Below are 23,475 nucleotides of genomic sequence, written 5' to 3'. Positions count from 1 at the left end.
GCTGCTGAGGCTACTGTAGACCTTCAATGCAAAACAGTGTGTTTTAATCAATTATTTAGTGACATGTGAACATATTTAGTATTGTTTTATCTATAAAGGATCACTTTGTTTCACTATACATGAAATTCACTGAGGAGGATAGTCCYCCCCTTCCTCTGAGGAGGAGCCTCCACTGTAAATGTGCAGATACCACTTAAATGTATAGACTGGTACAAAACAAGGTGCACAATGGCAAAGTGATCTCTGTGGTGAAGTATCTGTCATGATATTTCCTGTCCCTCTTGTGGCAAAATAAACTGTGGACATAAATWATGAAAGCCCCATAAAGTCTTGCATACACAGCTACAGTCAACTGACTGAATATCCTGTACTTTGTTTAATGATAATATTTTAATGTGTATCTGACTCATGTTGCAGTTTAAAAATAAATTGTAAAGAATCAAGTTTTATTGATGAACTAAAGTGCACAGATTTGTTGCAATTAAATCAGTAGAATTTCATGTTCCAATTTGATTGGGAGTGGAGGGCTTGCACTGCACATTCCTCCTGAATGGCATACAAGTTCCCATCAGAGGAGAATAAAGGACATAAACAATTATTTTATTATTAATATATCATGAATAAACATTTTCCACATTTTCCAGGTTTAACAGAAATACAGTTGAAAACTAGCAGCAGGTAGAGTGTGTAGATTGATGAAGAAAAATTATAATTTAATCCATTTTAGAATAAGGCTGTAACGTAACAAAATGTGGAAAAAGTCAAGGGGYCTGAATACTATCTGAATGCACCSTATACCACTGCACCCGCCTCCCCTCTCACRTTTAAGTCATTTAGCAGATGCTCYWATAGAGTTAGTGCATGGCAAGACAACCATATATCAGTCATAGTAAGTACCTTTTTCCTCAAAAAAGACATTACATTTACATTTTAGTCAATGCTATTATCCAGAGCAACTTACAGTAGTGACTGCATASATTTTCATACTGGTCCCCTGTGGTAATCAAACCCACAACCCTGGTGTTGCAAGCACCATGCTCTACCAACTGAGCCACCTATGTTGTGAAATGTAATCACAGGTGACACACCTCACAAGCCAGCAAACCAGAAGGTCTGAACACACTGCCAGAAAGATGACACTCCTTTTACTGACAAATAAAATGTCTCACAGGCAGCGATGCATGTTGCTACCTGGGTATTAGAATGGGGGAATGAGAAATTTAGTTGAGCGTCATCCACATAGCAAGGACTGGAGCGACCATGACACTGTATGACAAAGCCAAGTAATTTGGTGTCTAGAGAAAAGAGGGGAGGGCCTAGAGACGAGCCCTCGTGGCGGGGGGGAGCACGGAGTCTAGAACCCAGTCCTCTCCTTGCCACCTGGTAGGAGAGACCTGCCTGTTAGGATGCAATCCATGAGTGCAGTAGCCTGAGACACCCAAGCCCGAGAGGGTGAGAACGGAGGATCTGATAAGACGCCTGAGACACCCAGCCTGTGAGAGGGTGGAGAGGAGGATTTGATAGAGCTGAGACACCCAGCCTCAGGATGGGTTGGAGAGGGAAGATCAAGAGCCTGAACCACCGCCAGCCACTGAGAGGGTGAGAGGAGATCTGACAGAGCCTGAGACACCCAGCCCGAGAGGGGAGAGGAGGATTTGATAGAGCCTGAGCACACCCACGCGCTGAGAGGGATGGAGAGAGAGATCTGACAGAGCGCTGAAGACACCCACCCTGAGAGGGTGAGAGAGGAGGATCTGACAGAGCCTGAAGACACCAGCGCTGAGAGGGTGAGAGAGAGGACTGACTAGAGCCTGAGACACCCAGCGCTGACGAGGTGGAAGAGGAGAATCGACAGAGCCTGCAGACACCCACCCTGACGGTGAGAGAGGATCTGACAGAGCTAGACCAGTGAGAGTAGACGACGAGCGACCACCCAGCCCTGAAGAGGTGGAGAGGTAGGATCTACAGAGCTGAGACACCCAGCCTGAGAGGTGAGAGAAGGATCTGATAGAGCCTGAGACCCCAGCCCTGAGAGGGTGGAAGAGGAGGATCTGAGCAGAGCCTGAGACAGCCCCAGCCGTGAGAGGGAGAGGAAGGGATCTGACAGATTTCTTAAAACACCAAAAACACTAGGAGACACCCAGCCCTGAGAGGGTGGAGAGGAGGATCTGATAGAGCCTGAGACACCCAGCCCTGAGAGGGTGGAGAGGAGGATCTGATGGTTCACGGTGTCAAAGGCAGCAGATGGATCTAGGAGAATGAGAACAGTGAATTAATCAGCTTTGGCAGAGAGGAGAGCGTCCGTGACAAAGGAGAGCAGTTTCAGTCTCAGGGACACCGGTCTGTAGTCTGACAGGGGTTGAGTTGGTTTCTTAAGGGGAGCACCTCAGACCATCTTCAATTCAGAGGGGACTCAGCCAGGGGTCAGGGATGAGTTGATGAGGGAAGTGAGGAATGGGAGAAGGTCTCCGGAGATAGTCTGGAGAAGGGAAGAGGGGATGGGGTCGAGTGGGCAGGTTGTCGGGCGGCTGGACATTAGTCAAAGGATTTCATATTGAGAGAGGGGAGAAAGAGGTCAGGCGTAGGGTAGTTCTGTGTAAGTGGGCTGAGTGAACGAGGAACTGATGTCGTCAACCKTTTTTTCAAAGCGGTTGACAAAGTTGTCTGCAGAGGGAGGAGGTGGAGGATTAAGCAGGGAGGAGAAGGTGGAAAATAGTTTCCCAGGGTTGGAGGCAGAGGCATAGAATTGAATGATAGAAAGCAGCTTTAGCAGGAGATACTGAAGAGAAGGTAGAGAGGAGGGAGTGGAAGGATGATAGGTCCTCCAGAAGTTTAGTTTTCCTCTATTCTTCAGCCCTGTTCTGTGAGCATGCARTGAGTCACTCAGCCAAAGAGCAGGAGGGGAGGGTTGAGTGGGCCCGGGAGGAAAGGGGACAGTGGGAGTCAATGTGGCGGAAAGGGAGGAGAGTAGGGTCGAAGAAGCAGAGTCAGGAGAGGGAAAGATTTGGCAGAAGGAAGAGATTATAGGATAGAAGAGGCGAGAGTAATGAGCGAAGATTGCGACAGCGCATCACCATCTTGGTAGGGGGAGAGTGGGTAGGGTTGGAGGAGAGAAAAATAAACAAAGTAGTGATCAGTGACCTGGACAGGGGTTGTAGTGAGATATAGGCAAACAGTCTAGTAAAGATGAGGTCAAGCATATTGCCTGCCTTGTGAGTGGAAGCGGAAAGGAAAGAGGTCAAAAAAAGGTAAAGAAAGAGGTGGAAGTCATGAGGCTTAAGTCACCCAGTACAATGAGTGGTGAGCCTTCGTCTGAAAATGTGCTTGTAAAGGTGTCAAGCTCGTTGAGGAACGCCAAGGGCACATGGTGGGCAATAGATGACAACAGTGTTAAGCTTGAGTGGACAAGTGACAGTATGGAATTGAAATGAGATGGACAGGTAGGAGAGGGGGAAAAGAGAAAATCTCAATTTAGGAGAAATGTAGTAGCCTTGTGCTACCACCTCGACAACCAGATGCTCCAGGACTATGAGAACACAAATCAGAGAGCAGCTGGAGTAGCAGTGTTATCTGGGATAAACCATGTCTCCGTTGAAGGGTGACATAGGCTGAGATGAACTCATATGAACTCAGCCTTATTAACCACAGATTGGAGACCAGGACGTCCACATGGGTTATGAATGCAGGGTACACTAGATTAGAAGGTTTGTAGCCACAGGGTGGGGAGCATCTGCAAAATCTACAGGGAGAGCAGCGAACATGAATATAAATCATACACACTTGACAAAGYTATTCAAGAGAAAAATGAGAATCTGAAAAGAACAACTAGGTAAACTACTCAAGTGAGAGTTCTGTGAAGCCTCCTTGAATAACTCCGCACAACTCAGAAAAACGTCTTCGCTATCACTTGCTAAAAAACCGGGGAAACTGAAGTATGAATACGAATTGGTGATTGCACTGCTGAGGTGAAAAACACACCGCCCCCCCTCTACGCACACGCACACACACACACAGGGGTGCGTTCAGTTCGATTCAACGTTTGCTACGTTGCATCACGGTTTGTAGTAAATTACACATTTCCACTAAAAGGTGTAGACTGTTCTTCMACAGTATTTGAGGGTATGCTTGCTCCCGTTTGGTGTGTGTATGTGTGTGGCCTTATCAATATGTGTTTGACTATTTGAAATCGCAAAACTATTGCAGCCACAACGCCGAAGGTGAGCACCCCAGGAMAGGACATAGGAATGACAATTGAAGTGATTAGGGGGCGATACTAACAACTGCACATTTTACCTTGGAAGTGTAGTTACATTTAGTGGAACAACACTCAATTTACATAGGCAACATGTTCCACCACCACTCAAATCATAACATGCAAGTTGTTGACAATAAGCATGGAATTGAACCTGAGTGAAAATGACACGCTTTGTCGCCACAACTCGACTGAGCACAGCAAAACAAAAACTTTTATGGGGCACTGTCCGTAACTAATGTGCTGGTGAAACACTGTAGCCTCAGACATTCCAATGTAGTGACCGTGCATTGAATCTGCTTATCGTAACTACCCAGCGGCTATTGTCCTCCTTAGCCGCAGCAATTGGGCTACTACCAACAACAGCAGCAGCACATCCTAGTCATTGCTTCTGGGGTGGCGTTTTGGGTTCAGCCCCACATCTCAGTCAGCAACTTTCACAGTTTCGTGAGGGATGCACTTTGAATTGAATCGCCTTCGAGGATAACGGACTTTTTACATTGAGTTACCACTGCATTTGTCTACATTTTTGGTAAGTTACGCACATTTTCTGGGAAGAGAAGTTGGCTCGCACGTGCCAAATTTGCTAATCATAACTAGCTWCAAATTATTAGCAATTCTTTACTGCGTTTAACTTTATAGATTTTCATACTCTATGACTACAGATTTATCGGGCTGTTGTATCTCGATTATTAAAGTCCCTTCATTTCATTTAATACTTATATTGACGAACCTCAATCTACACAGATTAGTTATGTAGCCTATGCCCAATTATCTGATTTAATTGCTGGCTCAACTAAATTAATAATTGTCAGGACAGGTGGTCCCTGCCAATGCTATCCATKTTTGAATTGACCTAGTCTTCTCATTCATTGTAAAATGAAAGTGGGGAATGGTAACCCAGAGGACAGTGCATCCTATGTACCGCCACTGCTTTGAGGGGAARGGGGTGTGTAATTATTTTGGTAGGACTATTCCAAAATGTTCTGAGGGTATCACCTTTTAGCCTTTAGCTTTTATGTGATTGTCCTCGGACCACTCCTCTTCCTTCTAGACATTTTTTTATGTTTAATTGGGAAGAAAAACATTAACAAATCAAAAGTTACATTTATTTTCAAATAGTTTCAGTGACGATTCAAAGATGGCTGACGACGCTTTCTGCCTGTCAGTTGTTCATATTGTAGCGATCCTCGCTATATCAGCCCTATTGGTGYGATGCGTAGGGTGTTGAGGCACCAGCGACCGGGGTTCGCTTCCCTGCTCGCTACATTGGTGTCAGAAGTGGAATGGCATCCGCGAGGACATCGGAACACACAGCCTGGACATGTGAGGGGGCTGAGTAGTCGAAGCATGTTGATGTGCCTTCCCGTTCGGAGGGGGTAGTGTAGCGATCCTCACTTTGAGTCACATTACACATTTCATCAAGTGAGTTAACTGTCATCTCTCTACCTGGGCAGAGCCCTCCAYAAGGCGAATAAAATAGCGGTTGACTCATCCACTCCACCCTGAATTTCATCTCCTTCCCTCTGGGCGCAGGTACAGACTACCTAAATAAAAAAAATAGGGCCAATTAGTCTTATTCCGAATGCAATTCYKCAAYTTAACAAAATGTTAGACTAATTGCACTTACACTATGAAACTACACTTATCCTGCCTATTTGCTTGTAAATATYCTTTGCTACTTCGTTTTTTATGTGATATGTTTTATGACTGCTGCAAGATTAATTGCCTCGGAGGACATTGAAGTTTTCTGAATCTGAAATAAAACTACTGGCACAATGCGTAGTCTGTTTGACTTGTACACCAGCGACCCAGGTTCACTACACTATAATCACTAGCACTCTATCCAGAAAGGCATGTATTTGGGGTATTGGCACAAGTATGGTTAAATGGTTGGTTGAAACCATGGTGTGGYGGTTAGCGGAATGCACTGAAAGTGAAATCCACTGCATTTAGTCAGTTGAGGATTCCAGCCTCCAAATCCAGCAGGCGTCCCTCTTGAACCAGCCCTCTCTGTTATTCCACACAGGGTCTCTGTTTCCACTGGCGTCTGTTGCCTTGTCTTCTAATCAATTCCATATGATCCCAGGTCTCTCACATGAAAATAATTCTGTTTGGTTCAGTTYTTTGGGATTTCAATGTTTTGGACCTCAAAAGATTATATTGAATGGTTTTGTACAATGGAAAAACACCAACACACTGCTTTTAAAGTTTACATACACATTGTTCWTTTCCACCAGTCTTTCTTTGGAAGTTATATTTTCCACTTGTATTTAATGTTGCGTAGATTGACATTTCAACGTCTTCAAGGGTGAAAGAATGTCAATCCATTGTTTTCACGCGACATGTCTGTCTTTTGTGAACTCCTATGAGGGGGATTCCTTCTGCCTTTGCTCAGTTGGCTGCACTCTAATTCTCACCCCATGGGAGTGTGGGTTAATTACATTCCCGGTGAGTCATCACTTGGATGAGTTGAGAAATAATCCCCAGTGAATTAGCCCAACGTTTGGGGTTGGTTTAGTTCTCTCTTAAAAATTACCCCCATTAGCAAAGTAGTACCACATTTGGAATAGTGAAGTTGAACATCTGGTGTTCATGTGAAAAAATATCTGTAGGTAATAAAATCTATTTAGTCTCAAATAAATATGTTCAATTTGGTTTATAAAAATGCAAAAACAGTGTTGGAGAAGTAAAAGTGCAATATGTGCCATGTAAAAAAGCTMAAGTTTAAGTTCCTTGCTCAGAACATATGAAAGCYGGTGGTTCCTTTTAACATGAGTCTTCAATATTCCCAGTTAAGAAGTTTTAGGTTATAGGAATTATAGGATTTCTCTCTATACCATTTGTATTTCATATACCTTTGACTCTTGTATGTTCTTATAGGCACTATAGTATTGCCAGCCTAATCTCGGGAGTTGATAGGCTTTAAGTCATAAACATCACTGTGCTTCAAGCATTGCGAAGAGCTGCTGGCAAATGTAGGRAAGTGCTGTTTGAATGAATGCTTACAAGCCTGCTGCTGCCTACCACCGCTCAGACTGCTCTATGAAATCATAGACTTAATAATATAAACACACAGAAATACGAGCCTTAGGTCATTAATATGGTCAAATCCGGAAACTAGCATTTCAAAAACAAAACGTTTATTTCAGTGAAATACGGAACCATATTTTATCGAACGGGTGGCAACCCTAAGTCTAAATATTGCSGTTACATTGCACAATCTTCAATGTTATGTCATAATTATGTAAAATTCTGGCAAATTAATTMTGGTCTTTGTTAGGAAGAAATGGTCTTCACACAGTTCGTAACGAGCCAGGTGGCCCAAACTGCTGCATATACCCTGACTCTGCTTGCACTGGAACGCAAGAGAAGTGACAATTTCCCTAGTTAATATTGCCTGCTAACATTAATTTCTTAACTAAATATGCAGGTTTAAAAAAKATATACTTGTCTTGATTTTAAGAAAGGCATTGATGTTTATGGTTAGGTACATTGGTGCAACGATTGTGATTTTTTTCACGRATGCGCTTTTGTTAAATCATCACTCRTTTGGCAAAGTAGGCTGTGATTCAATGATAAAGTAACAGGCACCATATTGATTATATGCAACRCAGGACAAGCCAGTTAAACTAGTAATATCAACCATGTGTAGTTAACTAGTGATTATGTTAAGATTGTTTTTTATAAGATAAGTTTAATGCTAGCTAGCAACTTAYCTTGGCTCCTTGCTGCACTTGCGTAACAGGTGGTCAGCCTGCCACGCAGTCTCCTCGTGGATTGTGATGTAATCGGCATCCAAAAATGCCGATTACCGATTTGTTATGACAACGTGAAATCGTCCCTAATTAAATCGGTCAACCTCTAGTATGAACTGTGAGTTTCATCACTCTAGTTCAGGGATGRGCAACTGGCGGGCCTGYAGACCGCCCTCGGAAGGAACTCAGTCGGGGTCTCAACTTGCTGTTGCGAGGAAGAATACACAAGGGGCAATTTTGAAATTTGGTTGTGCATCAGTTTCTCTTATGTTAGTCACTGATATTTACACAGCTCTTTTTATTTGTATTTTTTACTTTTAGATTGGTAAGTTAGCTGGCAGCTAGACAGCTAGCTTGAATTACCATGACAATCTTAACAATCACTAGTCACTCATATCAAAAACTGGGAGGGGGGTAAGTAGCAAGTGGTTAAGTATGCTAAGCGCATTCAGAAAAGGTCACCTGAACGCCTTCCTAATATTGAGTTGCACCCATTTACCCTCAGAACAGAGTGAATTCGTCATGGCATGGTGTCAAGAGTTCCACAGGGATACTGGCCCATGTTGAATCCAATGCTTCTCACAGTTGTCAAGTTGGCGGGATGTCCTTCGGGTGTTTTTACCATTCTTGATACACACTGTTGAGCATGGAAAAAACCCAGCAGTGTTGCAGTTCTTGACACAAACCCAGTGTGCCTGGCACCTACTACCTACCATACCCCGTTTTTAAAGGCACTTAAATCTTTTGTCTTGCCTTTTCACCCTCTGAATGGCACGCGTACACAATCCATGTCTCAAGGCTTGAAAATCCTTCTTTAACCTGTCTCCTCCCCTTCATCTACTCCAGCGGTAAGCAACCCTGTTCCTGGAGTGCCGCAAGTACTGCAGGATTAAAATCCAATTAGGCACCACACCTGGCCAACTGAGCTAATTGATCAGTTCAGTGATTGMCTAAATTCAACACACCTGGTCTTCCAGGTCTGTTAAATCAAAAACATGAAGTGCCTGTGGCTCTCCAGGACCAGGGTTGCCTACCYCGATCTACAGTGATTGAAGTGGATTTAACAAGTGACGTCAATTAGGGATCATAGCTTTCACCTGGTCAGTCTGTCATGGAGAGAGCAGGTGTTTTTAATGTTTTGTACACAGTGTATATCATGTATCCTCTATCATCACACAATCATAACTTGTGTTGTGCCATGAGCCTATATCAGCAGACTATAGATTTGGGGGACGTATATTTCCCACATTACAATGCACAAGATTCAGGCCGGGATTCAATCCGATCGCCCSTTTTCGGCTAGGGTATGCATATGTCGGCTCATTCAGAAATTACCTTTAAATGTCAGTTGTAAATTTCCTTTARATGTCAGTGGCGCGCTATAAGGTGGCTCTAACACCTCTTGGCCTCCCACGTCTACGTGAGGTCAGCTCCCACTCAGCCCAGTCAAAGCTATTCTCTGTCCTGACACCCCAATGGTGGAACCAGCTTCCCTCTAATGCCAGGACAGCAGAGTCCCTGCCCATCTTTTGAAAATGCCTGAAAACCTACATATTCAAAGAGTATCTTAAATAAGACTTCTGTCTTACCCCCCCCCCCCCCCCAAAAATAAACTTTCTCTTTCTTTTCCTACTAGCACTGACTTTTCTGGTAACTTATTTATTGAGGATAGATGTACTTATTATGACTGTGATAGCTAGGTGAGACAACCACATATTAAGATGAATTCACTGTAAAGGCGTTCGCATGCTTCCCAGCCAAAACAGTTTGGAAAAGTTTGGGCATATTTTGTGATGTTTTTACTTCAGTTACCGTCTTCGACTGTTCGGGCACACACTTTTTCTCTCGAGGCTAGCCGAAGTTGGTAGCCGAAGTTGGTAGGCCCTTCGTGGGTGATTGGTCAACAGTAGAGATTCTTCAGTCTTTGTTGTCAATCAACAAGGGATGACTCGTTTTCATGCAAATACTGCTCCAAACATCTTAGTTGGATATAAAATTGTGCGACTAAGATCTCCTCTGCAAAAACATAACTCAAGAAATCGGTCATTCATTGTTATTTTTAGATAAATTCAAACTATCTTGAGGAAGTGTATACTGGCTACGGCGTCTCAATGGACAACAGTACAATTGCCTCTTTTTCAAATTTTTCAAGTGAAGGTCTTTTAAGGAAGTTTGCGAGCACACTTGTTCGCCTAGCTGAGTTCGGTACTAGCCGAACTGAAGCATGCTGAMTTTTTCATTCACTCTGGATAAGAGCGTCTGCTAAATGACTCAAATGTAAGTATAACATGAATCGGAATGAATCTCAGCCTCAGTGTGAGACATTTGATTTGTCAGTCTGTTTCAGTRAAAGGAATATCATCTTTCTGGCAGTGTGTTCAGAGTTTCTGGTTTGGTGACTTGGGAGGTGTGGCACCTGTGGTTCAATTTCACAACACAGATACTTGAAACATTTCTCAACCTTGTGTCCAACCAACAAAAACCCCATCATAATCCTGAGGTAGCCGCAGGGATCTCTGCACCCGGTAGATAGGTCAAATTAAACTTTGTACAACAGGTGGATCTAATCCTGGATGCTGATTGGTTAAAACRGGGAAGAAATCTCTTATGGAATTAAAGAATATCTGTCCATTGTTTAAGTCTTCTTTGACACATTGTTTCTGATAAAATGAAGCACACATTGTTTTGATTGAGTCATCCAAATGACGTCTGCATAGATTCACTCAGACTACAGATAGTGCTGTGATAGTGTTTGCCAAATTTCATGACTAGTACAGGTTGGTATTCAAATACTTCCCTTTGTAGCCTACTGAACGTTTATGCTAATTTTAACATGGTTATAGTTGAAAAAATAATCATTGTATCAAAAAAGCTGTACACAAATAACCTATTCCAGACAGGTCTGCACGTTTTCAAGTTTGTATGGCGTTTCTAGCGTAAACAGTTGAAGGCTGGTTACGGTCCAAAGTTTTGCCTTGTTAACCTATGGCCATTGAAATGCATTGGCATTTATGCAAATATGGTTGTAGTGTAAAAAGTTATATATTTKTTTAATTAACCTGACCAGTGCTGGGTTCAGTAGCCAAGCGTTGTCAAACGTTGCAGATAGAAATGCCACTCCAGAGCTGACGTGATTCATTATTCTACGTTTGCCAGAGAGGCATTTTTGTTCTTTATAGGGATATGCTATTGGACCGTTTCAAAACACTGTGTCCTGCTTATTGCTGGGCATTTGAAAGTTGTTTTGGTGTCGGTAGCTTTTAAGGTTTTGGTGCTACAGGTTGGCAGAATTTTGTTGACATATGCAATACATTGGGATTGATGCAAATATGGTTGTAGTGGCAAACTTTTTAGTAGTACCAAAGACATTCAGCCTGCCCATTTTAAAGTTATTTTGGTCTTTATGGTTTTGGTGGTATAGGTTGGCAGAATTTTGTTGACATATGCAATACATTGGGATTGATGCAAATATGGTTGTAGTGGCAAACTTTTTAGTAGTACCAAAGACATTCAGCCTGCACATTTTAAAGTTATTTTGGTCTTTATGGTTTTGGTGGTATAGGTGGCAGCGGAAGGAGACTAATAAGCACGCTGGATTACTAAAGTTGTTCTTGCTTTCAGAAAGCACACCTAAATATAGTAGCAATAGAAAGCTGGGATCAGAGTTTTAAAACCATACTCAGGGCCGTTTCTAGCCTTATGGGGGCCCTGAGTGAGATTTGGTTGCCCCCCCCCCACCTCTTGGGCAAAAGATTTTAGTGGCCCACATTCACAACGACCATGTTTTTCACTGTGTGAACGAGTTGTTGGCCTTTCTTCAACTCGATCGATCACAGTGAGGTCAAACAACTGTAACGGTGAGRTTTTAAAGGCATGATAGGCTACTTCCACCCGACCAAAATAATTAGACTTCCGTTGATAAAGATGATGCACTCCCATCATCAGTTATCCTCATCGTTCAGAGTATTTCAATTTGATCATGAAGTGTTAAATGTTCTTTTTTTTTCACGTTTACTTTGTCCGTGATAAGGGAAAAGCAGGTTGGCATTTATTGAGATGACTCATGTACTGGGGGCAGCTCTTCAGAGTGGTCACTAGCGGCACAGCCACAGTCATAACCCTAACCACACTGCTAACCCTAATGCCAAACCTTAAAGTAAGACCAAAAAGCAAATGTTTTGTTTTCATRMATTTTTWAAAGAAATAGTCAATTAGTTATGCCATTCAACTGCTCAGTTCTGCCTCCAGGGCAGGACCTATGACAAACGTTAACCTGCGAGGGATAATGGAGCGCTGAGCACCAAGTCATTATCGACTTTAGGGCTGTTGTCTTTAACGCTATCTGTCACAAAGGTGACACTGTTGAAAACAATGAACAAAATCTCTTTATGGAGGCAAAGGCCGCCATATAAGTCCTACGGCTGCTCTGGTTGGTTGCCGTCTTGTCCTGACTACCCAACCCCTCAGGCCTCAAGTCAGTGTTATTATGTGTTTGTGTCTTCCAGCAGTGAGCTCAACCCTGAATACCACAGGAGAGGGAGAAGTCTGGCGCTGAAGATGTTTGATCTACAATATTTTCATCACACCCTTCTCAACAGAAACCTAGTGTGTGCCAAGACCTGATAACTGTAGAGGTAAGGACCAAAGTCCACTAATTATATAAAAAGTACAGTATTGAATAGGTTTGGGTCTACTGTCTTTTCCATGATCTGATTTCCTCCCTTGAATTGCACCGAGCTGTGATTAGTTCTCCGGACCTCTTTGTTTGTTTTGTCATGATTGCAGCTGAGCCAAAAACAAAGGAACTTTGATCTGTTGATGTGTGGACTGAGACGGTTGACTTCCAAACTCTACAAGAGATATCAGGGTTACCTTAGTAGTGCGTTGCATATTTTGAATGGGGCCCAATGCTCATTGCCAGTGAGGGTGTTAAGTCTGTTGCACTCCCAGCTTTCCTTTGCTTTGAGGATTCATGTTTTTCTTCATCCAACCAGTTTAGTGTGATTCATGGATCAGAGGAGTTTCCACAGGATATTAATTATTTTAACAACTTTCGGAGTAATTATCTTACTCCCTGTCATAATTATATTGTCACACAAAGTTACTGTAAAGYCGGTGCCTTTCCCATGGAGCAACAACACACTGACTTTTGTTAGAGAAAGATTAAACTGAAAACGAACACATGCTTGATCACCTTGTCTTCTGTCATCTGTGGAATATCAAAGCTTTTATTCAAAGGGCACAGACAGGCAGTCAAATGAATTAAATTGTATTAAGAATTGATGCAATTTCCAAACGAATGAATGGATTGCTTGTCTTTCTTCCATTGGCCAAAGTTATTTTCTTTCCTCTCAGAATGTGACATTTAGCCTTGAAAAGAGGCTGCATGCTCTGACACGTTGATTTACTGTGTGTCTGCTGTGTGGGTGTGAGAAGTTGGCTGGCCACTAGGCCTTGACTGCTAGCTAAATTGACCCAGAATCAAGACCCAATTCTCAACCATAATCTTCTCTGGACTGGTCCTCCCCCATTCTCACATTCCAGCTACCCACGCCTTTTTACAGCAGAATGTTCTGCTGCCATCCTCACGAGTGAGGTTTTAGACAGCTGTGTGTTTTTTCTGAGAGGTGACAATTTCTCTAACTTGAGTGTCGTTGAGGGAAAAAATGCGGTAAAAGCCCCCCCCCCCCGCATCCATTGCTGTTCATCTGAAGCCAATAATTAAGCATGAAACCCAAATAGCGTTTGGAGAGACACAACAGAACTAGGATKTGATAACTGACATTCTACCAGCATGATGACAGTCTCAACAAAGTTCAAGTATCTGCACAATATGAAGCACGTGTGCTACAGTTGATCTTAAAGGCYTAGTGAAAATGAGTTGTTTGGCCAGGCTTGTTCTACTGTTGAGAGCAAGAGAAGAACGAAGAAGTCAAAGAAACATGGATTATGTTGTGGTTATTTACATGTAAAAGGACCCATAAGTACCAACATGCAAAGGCATTTTTTTCTGCCTTCTGTGAGCCTAAGGAACATTGCCTTGTGCCGTGACATTCAGTTACCAAAAACCCACATAACTTTAAGATATTTTCTMATTTCTTTCCCTCATGAGGGAGGATAATGAAAGTTCACAGAAATAACAAGGTAAACCTATCAATTAGCTAGGGTTTTTACTGATATCGATTGTGTTTATGAATTAAGTGATTTAAAACTCAGAATTCTGTTAMCAACTTAGTAACAGAATTTTTGAAAAATAGGTACGATTTTCTGTTATTGAATTGGCTACAATGGGAAATCATAGTAGCCACAAACCCTGCTACTGTCGTTCCTTCCACTGGCATATGTTCTGCTGTTTTCTTTCTCTGTCTGGTGGTCAAAACAAAGTGTTTAAAGTGGGCCCCCCCCCCCCCCTCTCTCTTCTTGCTCCAGTTAATGTTACTTCTCCCAGCTCTTACTGACACCTACCCATGAGCCCCCTCTTTCTATTAACTGTAACCAGCATCCTTACTCATTGAGCAATGACAGTCACCGGACGTCCGTGGATGTAGAAAAATTGTTTACATTTTGTTTGATTTCAAGGTCCACTCCATATAATTTTTTTTTTGGTACGGTCCGGACCGCCTTTAATTTCAACGTCCACAGTTGTTGATTTTTGTTCTGGTCCTGACCGGYGTTGATTTGGCCCAAACATATACGTCTATGATTGGATCAGATTTGGTCCAGTCTGGACCGGTCCAAATCTGAACCAATCATAGACCTCTATGTTTCACTAGTTTGGAGAGTACAGTAATGTAAAGCAAGTTGAGTAGAGTTCAATACACTATAGTGTACTGTACTCTACTTTACTCTTCTGAGCTTAAGATGTCCAAAGTTGTGAAACATAGACGTCTGTGATTGGTTCAGATTTGGTCCATTCTGGACCATCCAAATTTGGTCTTGTCTGGTGCCGGAGTGTAGAATAACACCCAAATGGTCAAAGGAGGATATTGCGTATTTCTACCTTTTTGTGTACTTATTCAGGATACCTCACCGGTAAAACCCCTAGAGTTGATTGACGCACCCGTGAGTCATTCTAATTAACATAAAATAACTCAAATGTATCAATGTTATTTTTTTTTAAGGTAGAGAGATTTTTTTTGTATGGGCTGCGTCTCAATCCACTGCATCCACCATGTCGGACTTCCGCATCTGCGGTGGAAAGTGGCAGAGCTACGGCACTGTTTGTCGGACCAGGAGACATCTTTTTAAATGTTTTATATATATACCTACCTACAGGGTAAAATCCAAAATCAAATAGCAAAATGATCCATGGTATGACCAGCTTTAAAAAGAAAATCCATATGTCCGCTTAGTAGGGGTTACAAGACTGACATTCATATCCATTATTATGCATTTCTGTGTAGTACAGATCAGGGACCCATGATTACATTTCGCTACCACATTTCTGTTACCGGGTGTAAATCCACTTCACTTACTGTAGTTAATAACCAAAATRGGTGTCATGTTATAGCTGACGCTCCATTCTTTCTAGACATTTTTTTAAACTTAATTCGGAGCAGATATTTTTGCGTTTTTGGAAAACGTGGACACAAACTGAGGGAGATTTTACCTACATTTTCTAACCAGACATTGCATCTGCAATTCTTCCAGTAAATGTGTAAATTGGTAAAAAGTAGTCCTTGAGCACGGAGTTGTATGGTTTATTCAACTTTGAATTCACTGTTTGTTTTTTGGACTGTTTTTTGGAGTCTCAGMGCAGATTTTGGATGGGCATTTGTGACTGAGACTGTTCTGGTGCTAATCTGCATTTTCCTCTTGTCTTCTCCTGCTTTTCTCAGATCCAGAAAGCAGGCATACCAGTTGGAGTGGGGAGGAGCGAGCCAAGGTGTCAGTGACTACCTTGCTGTCACACTTAGCCACACCACACTCACTACACTCCGGAGATGGGGTATGTAAGCGCTTGACTCCGGACGGTTCTGTCAGGAAATTCCTCGTTTTGCCAAGGTGGTCACCCTTTCTCCGCGCTGGTTTGTACAGCTGGAAAAGCTTCTGTTTCCACATCAGTCTGGAGCAGCATGACTGGCTGTGTATGTTCCTGATCAAGGCTATCCTATCCACCTCTTAATGCTGTGTGATCTGAAGCTTCTTGCCGGGGAGGGACAAAGGGACATCGGGGACATTCKAAGCGTCACTATGGCATCTGAGGACATAGGAGATGCTGTGGGTCGTGCGACAGTGGTGGACTCTGCCTTGTCAGCCGGGTCCAGAAATAACCATGCCACTTCAGACTACGGCATGCCTCTGAGTCAAAGCAACACACGTCCACATTCTCACCAGCCAGAGGTTAGACACCAGGGCAGCGGAGACTGCTGCTCACCGCTCCCTCTCTATTGGAAGTTATCKTATGATAGCGGATCTTGTGATAGTGGGGAGGGGACGTTTCTGGATGCAGGATGCAAATGCTGGGAATACTCCAACCCTAAACATGCTAGCGCTGTAGCTGAGCTCAGCACCACATCTCGGGGGGAGAGGGGGACGCGTGCATTGGGTTCCAGTTCCACCCAGCTGTGTCCGACATGTGATCCAGTGGAAAGTCTCTCAGCCTGCCAGGAGGCTGACTCTGTCTGTGGGACCACTGGGACCGAGACAGAGCCTCGGGAAAACCAGTCTGAGAGGAGAACAGAGGGGTTTTCTTCTCCTGCTGTGACTCCCCAGGCTGGTGCTCTGCCAAAGGTGAGCTACTCCGAGGGCTCTCCCTGCCAGCTGGAGCCCAGCATGGCTGGCACACAACGCCCCTGTCCATCCGCGGTGCCCTGCAGACGCAGCTTTAGGAGGAGCAGCCTGCCAGTGGCATCTCAGTGCCACTTCTCCTGCTCTCCCATAGGGGAGGGAGGAACGCCAGGAATGCCAGCCAGGACTATCGATGCCCGCTGTTGGCACTTCCTGAAAGATGGCTACTCCAGCCTAGAGAGGCTCAACAGGAGACCCAGAGCCAAGGTCTCCGTGGAGAGGTTCTTTATGAGGGCCTCGCTGGATACCATGCTCTCCTCCTCCAAGCAGTCCACCAGCCCCCAGAAGAGCGACAGCGACGGCGGCCTGTCGGACAGCGAGTTCATCCGCAACAGGAAAGAGCGCTCCACCGTGCTGGTGAGGAGGTACTACAAAAACAACCGCAAGGTTGAGAAGTCTGTGCGCGCAGGCACCAAGGCCATCGTGAGGTTTATGCACTCGGGACACATAGCAGAGAGGGCCTGGGAGGCTGTTTGCAAAAGGACCTGGCACCCCAGTGAAAGACCCATCGTGTCAGTCAGAGGGCACGGTGCGGGGCCTCTGGCCGTCAGCCTGCGGGGTTACAGGGGCCTGCTCAGATACACGGGCGCCAGACTCTCAGAGGTAAGCGTCTTTGTTTTTCACAACCAGGCTACAGGGTTCCTGAAAGAAACCTCTGTTGTCAGAGCTCTATGCAGCTGCAGCAGCCTTCTCTTATCAAAGTGTTGGTTTAGCTCCCACACACGACAAATCAACTCCTTCAAATACGGTAGTTGTGCAAATGGTACAATCTTGCAATTCTGAAAATATTTTTGTAATGTGCAGTATTTTTCTCATTATTTGGCTTCAGCAATTCAATCACTCCCAACTAAAATACAAGTGATCATTGGTTCTCAGAAAGAAAAGAAAAAACTTTTTTTGTATTTTTTTCATCTGTTTGATTTAATGTTTCGCCTCTTACGCTCTGCAGAGAGAGTCATAAGCAGAACCACTCAGTCACACTGTCTCTTTGTCCACAGTAGTACGCAGCAGTGGAAAAATGGATCTGGCCCAGTTAGTTCTGGTGCCAATATCACTAACAGCCTGGGCTACCATTGCATTGAAGTTATTGCCATAGAAATCAGTAATATCCACAGAGCGAGAGGGGGAGAAACCCCTGGTTCAGTGTTATGGTTAATTTCCTATGGAACACGTGCCAAATTCGGTGTGAGGAGTTTTTTGGGATGCCGAGAGGACCTGTAACAGAGCGTTTAGACGAATAAGGCCGGAGAAAGAGCATCTGGCTTCCAGTCTCCCTTGTTGAATGAACCACTGCCTTGGCGGTTTAACACGCTCTGCTCCGCTGAGTGTGTGTACACCACAACAGAGCAAACCTCTGTGTCCAGAGAGTCTGTGCTGTGGTAACTAACCCGGTCGCTGCAGTGGTTGGAGACGCAGGGTTTTTATGAGTCCTTTGTGGTACAGAAATATGGGCTGCATTAAGTCTAAGGCTCGCTCACGTCTTGGCTAATAATGAGGCCATTGAAAAGGGTAATAGTCAGGGCGCCTGTCAAAACACCATCTGCACTCTTCCTATGGCGTTACCATAGGAACCAAACAGAATGGTCACTGATTCTTATGCCCCCCCCCCAGCCCCCACTTGAGTTTCTGACTATACAATAATTRAGTGGAGTTTTCTGTGAGGAATTCCAAGGTGTCCAGTGTTCCTGGGTTTATTTCCACAGCAAATGAGGTGAGCCAAGGCACACACAGGATTATGTAGTGAAGGGATCTTACCAGGGCAACGTTGGAGTAGTGAACTCCGAGAGAGGAAGGGAAATGAGGAAAAGAGATGTTTAGTGCCACGTACAGTGTCTTCAGAAATATGTTTAGTGGCATATACAGTGTCTTCGGAAAGTATTCAGACTCGTGACCTTTTCACATTTTGTTACGTTACAGCCTTATTCTAAAATTGATTGATATTTGTTTTTATCTAATCTACACACACTACCCATAATGACAAATCTTAAACATGTATTMAAAATAAAAAACGGATACCTTTTATTTACATAAGTATTCAGACCCTTTGCTATGAGACTTAAAATTGAACTCAGGTGCATCCTGTTCCCATTGATCATCCTTAAGATGTTTCTACAACTTGATTGGAGTCCACCTGTGGTAAATTTAATTGATTTGACATGATTTGGAAAGACACACACCTGTCTATATAAGGTCCCACAGTTCACAGTGCATGTCAGAGCAAAAACCAAGCCATGAGGTTGAAGGAATTGTCCGTAGAGCTTCGAGACAGGATTGTGTCGCACAGATCTGGGGAAGGGTACTAAAACATTTCTGAAGCATTGAAGGTCCCCRAGRACACAGTGGCCTCCATCATTCCTAAATGGAAGGAATTTGGAACCACCAAGACTCTTCCTAGAGTCTGGCCAAACTGAGCAATCGGGGGAGAAGGTCCTTGGTCATGGAGGTGACCAAGAACCCGATGGTCACTCTGACAGAGCTCTAGAGTTCCTCTGTGGAGAAGGACAACCATCTCTGCAGCTCTCCACCAATCAGGCCTTTATGGTAGAGTGGCCAGACGAAAGCCACTCCTCAGTAAAAGGCACATGACAGCCCGCTTGGAGTTTGCCAAAAGGCACCTAAAGACTCTCAGACCACGAGAAAGAAGATTCTCTGGTCTGATGAAACCAAGATTGAACTCTGGCTTGAATGCCAAGCGTCACGTCTGGAGGAAACCTGGCACCAGCCCTACGGTGAAGCATGGTGGTGGCATCATGCTGTGGCAACATTTTTCAGCGGCAGGGACTGGGAGACTAGTCAGGATCGAGGCAAAGATGAACCGAGCAAAGTAGAGAGATCCTCGACGAAAACCTGCTCCAGAGTGCTCAGGACCTCAGACTGGGGTGAAGGTTTACCTTCCAACAGGACAATGACCCTAAGCACTTCCGGACAAGTCTCTGAATGTTGGGGCAGCGCACAATTGGCCCAGCGTCGTCCGGGTTAGGGGAGGGTTTGGCCGGCAGGGATGCCCTTGTCCCATCGCGCTCTAGTGACTTCTGTGGTGGGCTGGGCGCATGCACGCTGACACGGTCGCCAGGTGTACGGTGTTTCCTCCTACACATTGGTGTGGCTGGCTTCCAGGTTAAGCRGGCATTGTGTCAAGAAGCAGTGCGGCTTAGTTGGGTCGTGTTTCGGAGGACGCATGGCTCTCGACTTTCGCCTCTCCCAAGTCCATACGGGAGTTGCAGCGATGACACAGGACTGTAACTACCAATTGGATACCACGAAATTGGGGAGAAAAAGGGGTAAAAAAAGTCTCAATGTTCTTGAGTGGGCCAGCAAGAGTCCAGACTTGAACCCGATTCAACATCTTTGAAGAGACCTGAAAAAAGCTGTGCAGCAACGCTCCCCATACAACCTGACCGAGAGGATCAGAAGAGAAGAATGGGAGAAACTCCCCAAATACAGGTGTGCCAAGCTTGTAGCGTCATACYCAAGAAGACTCGGCGTAATCGCTGCCACAGGTGCTTCAACAAAGTACTGAGTAAAGGGTCTGAATACTTATGTAAATAGAATATTTCAGTTCATTAAAAAATTGCTAAAATTGCTTTGTCATTATGGGGTATTATGTGTAGATTGATGAGGGACTTAAAAAAATGTTTCAATCCATTTTAGAATAAGGCTGTAACGTAACAAAATGTGGATAAAGTCACGAGTCTGAATACTTTCCGAAGGCACTGTAGCTGGGCTAGTAGGTTAACAAACGTTAGTTGCGTGAGACACCAAACTAGTTTGTAGTTGAAGTTGGTAGCTCATCTTTGTCTTAAGTTTGAATGTCCATTTGCATGCATTTGCAAATTGACAAGAGATCAGCCTCCCATGCAAACTTTATTGGTTACTTTGCAAGTTTCCATGTTGATTTTATTCAAACGAGACCTTCTCAGTAGCTTTATTTGTTTCTTTGATGTGGTCTGAGAGCAGGTCTGTAATTCATCACCATGAGTGTGCTTACCTGTAAAAAAAAAAAAAAAAAACACTCCCAGCTCACCTGCCCTCAGGATCAAACATCCTTAAGATGGTGCCTTTTATTGTTTGCTCTTAAAGATCCTACCAATTAGATTGGACCAAATCCTTTAATTTCCCCCAAAGCAGTTTGTCATGTCAACACTCATCTCTTTTGTAAGTTTGCACATGTATAGCCTCCTGGCAACAGATGTACTAGTGGCCGGAGGGCATGGCGAGAAGAGTTGGTTGCTTCCCGGAAAGTAGCCTGTAAAAATGCTGTTTTCAAATTAGCACTGGTGCAAGAACATCTTGACGGGACGGAAATGCAAACTTCAGCTGACCTCTTAAAGCACCATGACCCACTGGCTTGTGTAATCTTTGGGGATAGTTCTCCCAAGCGAGACCCTGTGTCATAAATTTACATTGGCCAGTGTGGGAGTAAACGAGATCCTAAGATTTTTGCTTAAGACTGGTATGAAGCTACAGTAAGTTGAACTTGTGTTTTCAGCGAAGCCCACAAAAAATACTGTATTTTATGGTATAAATATTATAGTATTCACTAGTTTTTTTGCAGACTATGCTGTAGTATTTACAGTTCACTATAGTATAAATACTTAAGTAAAATAACTATATAGTAATTGTCACTTTATATCAGTTTTTTTCAGATTGTAGTATACTGTAGAATTTACTGTATTGATTTTGAGGACATCACTGTAGTGGTTTTGTATTATCTTTGACATAGAAGCGGAGGCTTTCTCCTTGAGGAAACCTACTGGAGAAATACAAAAAATCAAATATGACATAACCTGTAGGTAGGAAGAACTGGGTTGTGAACAGACTTGAACGCTTCTGCTATGTTCTATAATCTATAGGGAACCCAATATATGGTCTACACTTGACATGTCGGTTTCTCACTTATGGGAGCCACAAATTGGGATATGGGGGAGGGGAATGGGCAGGGTATATGCACATTTAAATACTTTAGTGTTTACTATAGTTACAAAAGTGTTTTTATGGAAATTACTGAAGTATTTACTACGGTGTTTTTATTTTTTTGTGGATAATAATTCTATAGTAAGTACTGCACATGATCGAGGGATGCTACAGTGTGGAGTATAGTATACTACAAAATTAGCAGTGGAGTGAAACACTTCCCGCAATAAAAGGAACCTAGACAAATAGATAGCACACAGCTGTTAAATATTGTATGTGAATAAACTGATAAGCGTAACAGTCTTCAGTACATTGTATTGAGGGGAATTTCCAACGGGCTATGACTAATATATTGAAATCTGAACTTTGACATGAATGTGAGAATTACACATGCGATTTTGTCACTTTTTTCCCCTTCTCGTCTCCACTTAACTACAGGAATCAAGTCTGCAGTTTGAATAACAAAAACAGTCGTGAATAACCCTCATGTGCACAGCACTTCCTGTCTGTGTGGTAGACGGATAACTCGGGCCCTGTCAAGAGAATAAGAATTACAGGATTGGCTGATAAGGATGCTCACCAATGTCACTCACCAGGCTTCTCAGTCAGAGCCTTTTTGAGACTGAGAAAAGAGGGACCCAGTGACAGAGAGGGGAAGTGGCTAAAAACTGGTCCTATATTTGTTTAGCCAGACCTCCATGGCTTTCTCTAGTTTCTCTTAGTAAGAAAAGTAATAGAAGGGATGGGAGTCGGTAGTATCGGCTCTGTGTGCGTGCACATAGCTGAATGTGTGCGGTTTCACTAATGTAGCTACTAGCTGGTTGGTTAGATAGGAAGAAGGCCTTTTAAAATAGATCAATGGTTTACATAGAAGAAAAACACTGAAGTCATTGCATTACAGCTAGCTCTTCCAGCAAATCTACCGACCTCGTTAAGTAGAGGGAAGAGCCAACAGGGGCAGGTTCTAAAGAAGGGTAAATTAAAGACAACTTCCTGCTTCCAGAAACCTAATCCTTGAATAAACAATCTTCGAAGGCTGCTGTTTGACCCACTGTGATTATCTCAAGACTAATAAATCCCAGGAAATTAGTAAGATGTGTTATGGTTGTTATGGTTGTTAGTGTCAGCTAGGACCGTTGCGGTGACCATATTACCACAGCACCGGAAGTAATATGTCATGACCACAGTATAATACATGGTAATCTCCTCCAGGTCTTAATGGCCTGGTCCTCGGGGCTCTATTGTCCCTCCATCAGGTCCTAATGGCCTGGTCCTCGGGGCTCTATTGTCCCTCAATCAGGTCCTAATGGCCTGGTCCTCGGGGCTCTATTGTCCCTCCATCAGGTCCTAATGGCCTGGTCCTCGGGGCTCTATTGTCTAGATGGATGAGTTTAAATGACTATGCAGTATATGAATAAAGAGAAGAGCAGAGTGTAAAAGAAGGGGGTTGGTGGTGCCGGGCAACAGCAGTGTGAACATAGGACAGCCGATTAGCCAACTGTTGAAGGCTTTTGGTCCTAGACTTGCACTCCGGTACCGCTTGCCATGCGGTAGTAGAGAGAAACAGTCTGTGACTAGGGTGGCTGGGGCTCTTTGACAATTTTTAGCCTTCCTCTGAAACCCGCCTGGTGTAGAGGTCCTGGATGGCAGGCAGCTTAGCCCCAGTGATGTACTGGGCCATACGCACTACCCCTGTAGTGCTTGCGGTCGGAGGCGAGCAATTGCCGTACCAGGCAGTGATGCAACCAGTCAGATGCTCAT

At 43.8% G+C, this 23,475-nt stretch overlaps 1 protein-coding gene across 1 annotated transcript in view; it reads left to right on the top strand.

Moving 5' to 3' along the window:
- The first annotated feature begins 4,480 nt into the window (after positions 1–4,480).
- Positions 4,481–23,475, top strand: part of LOC111977758 (1-phosphatidylinositol 4,5-bisphosphate phosphodiesterase epsilon-1-like) — a 78,141-nt gene continuing 59,146 nt past the window's right edge. Inside the window, 3 exon segments of the mRNA XM_024007355.3 lie at positions 4,481–4,784; positions 12,516–12,644; positions 15,849–17,403. Of these exon segments, the coding sequence (XP_023863123.1) occupies positions 16,135–17,403 (1,269 nt within the window). The 5' untranslated portion in view covers positions 4,481–4,784; positions 12,516–12,644; positions 15,849–16,134.

The sequence above is a fragment of the Salvelinus sp. IW2-2015 genome, linkage group LG18, assembly GCF_002910315.2.
Source record: "Salvelinus sp. IW2-2015 linkage group LG18, ASM291031v2, whole genome shotgun sequence".
NCBI lineage: Eukaryota > Metazoa > Chordata > Actinopteri > Salmoniformes > Salmonidae > Salvelinus > Salvelinus sp. IW2-2015.
The sequence above is the reverse complement of the archived record's forward strand: the minus strand, read 5'-3'. Positions and strand labels throughout refer to the sequence as shown.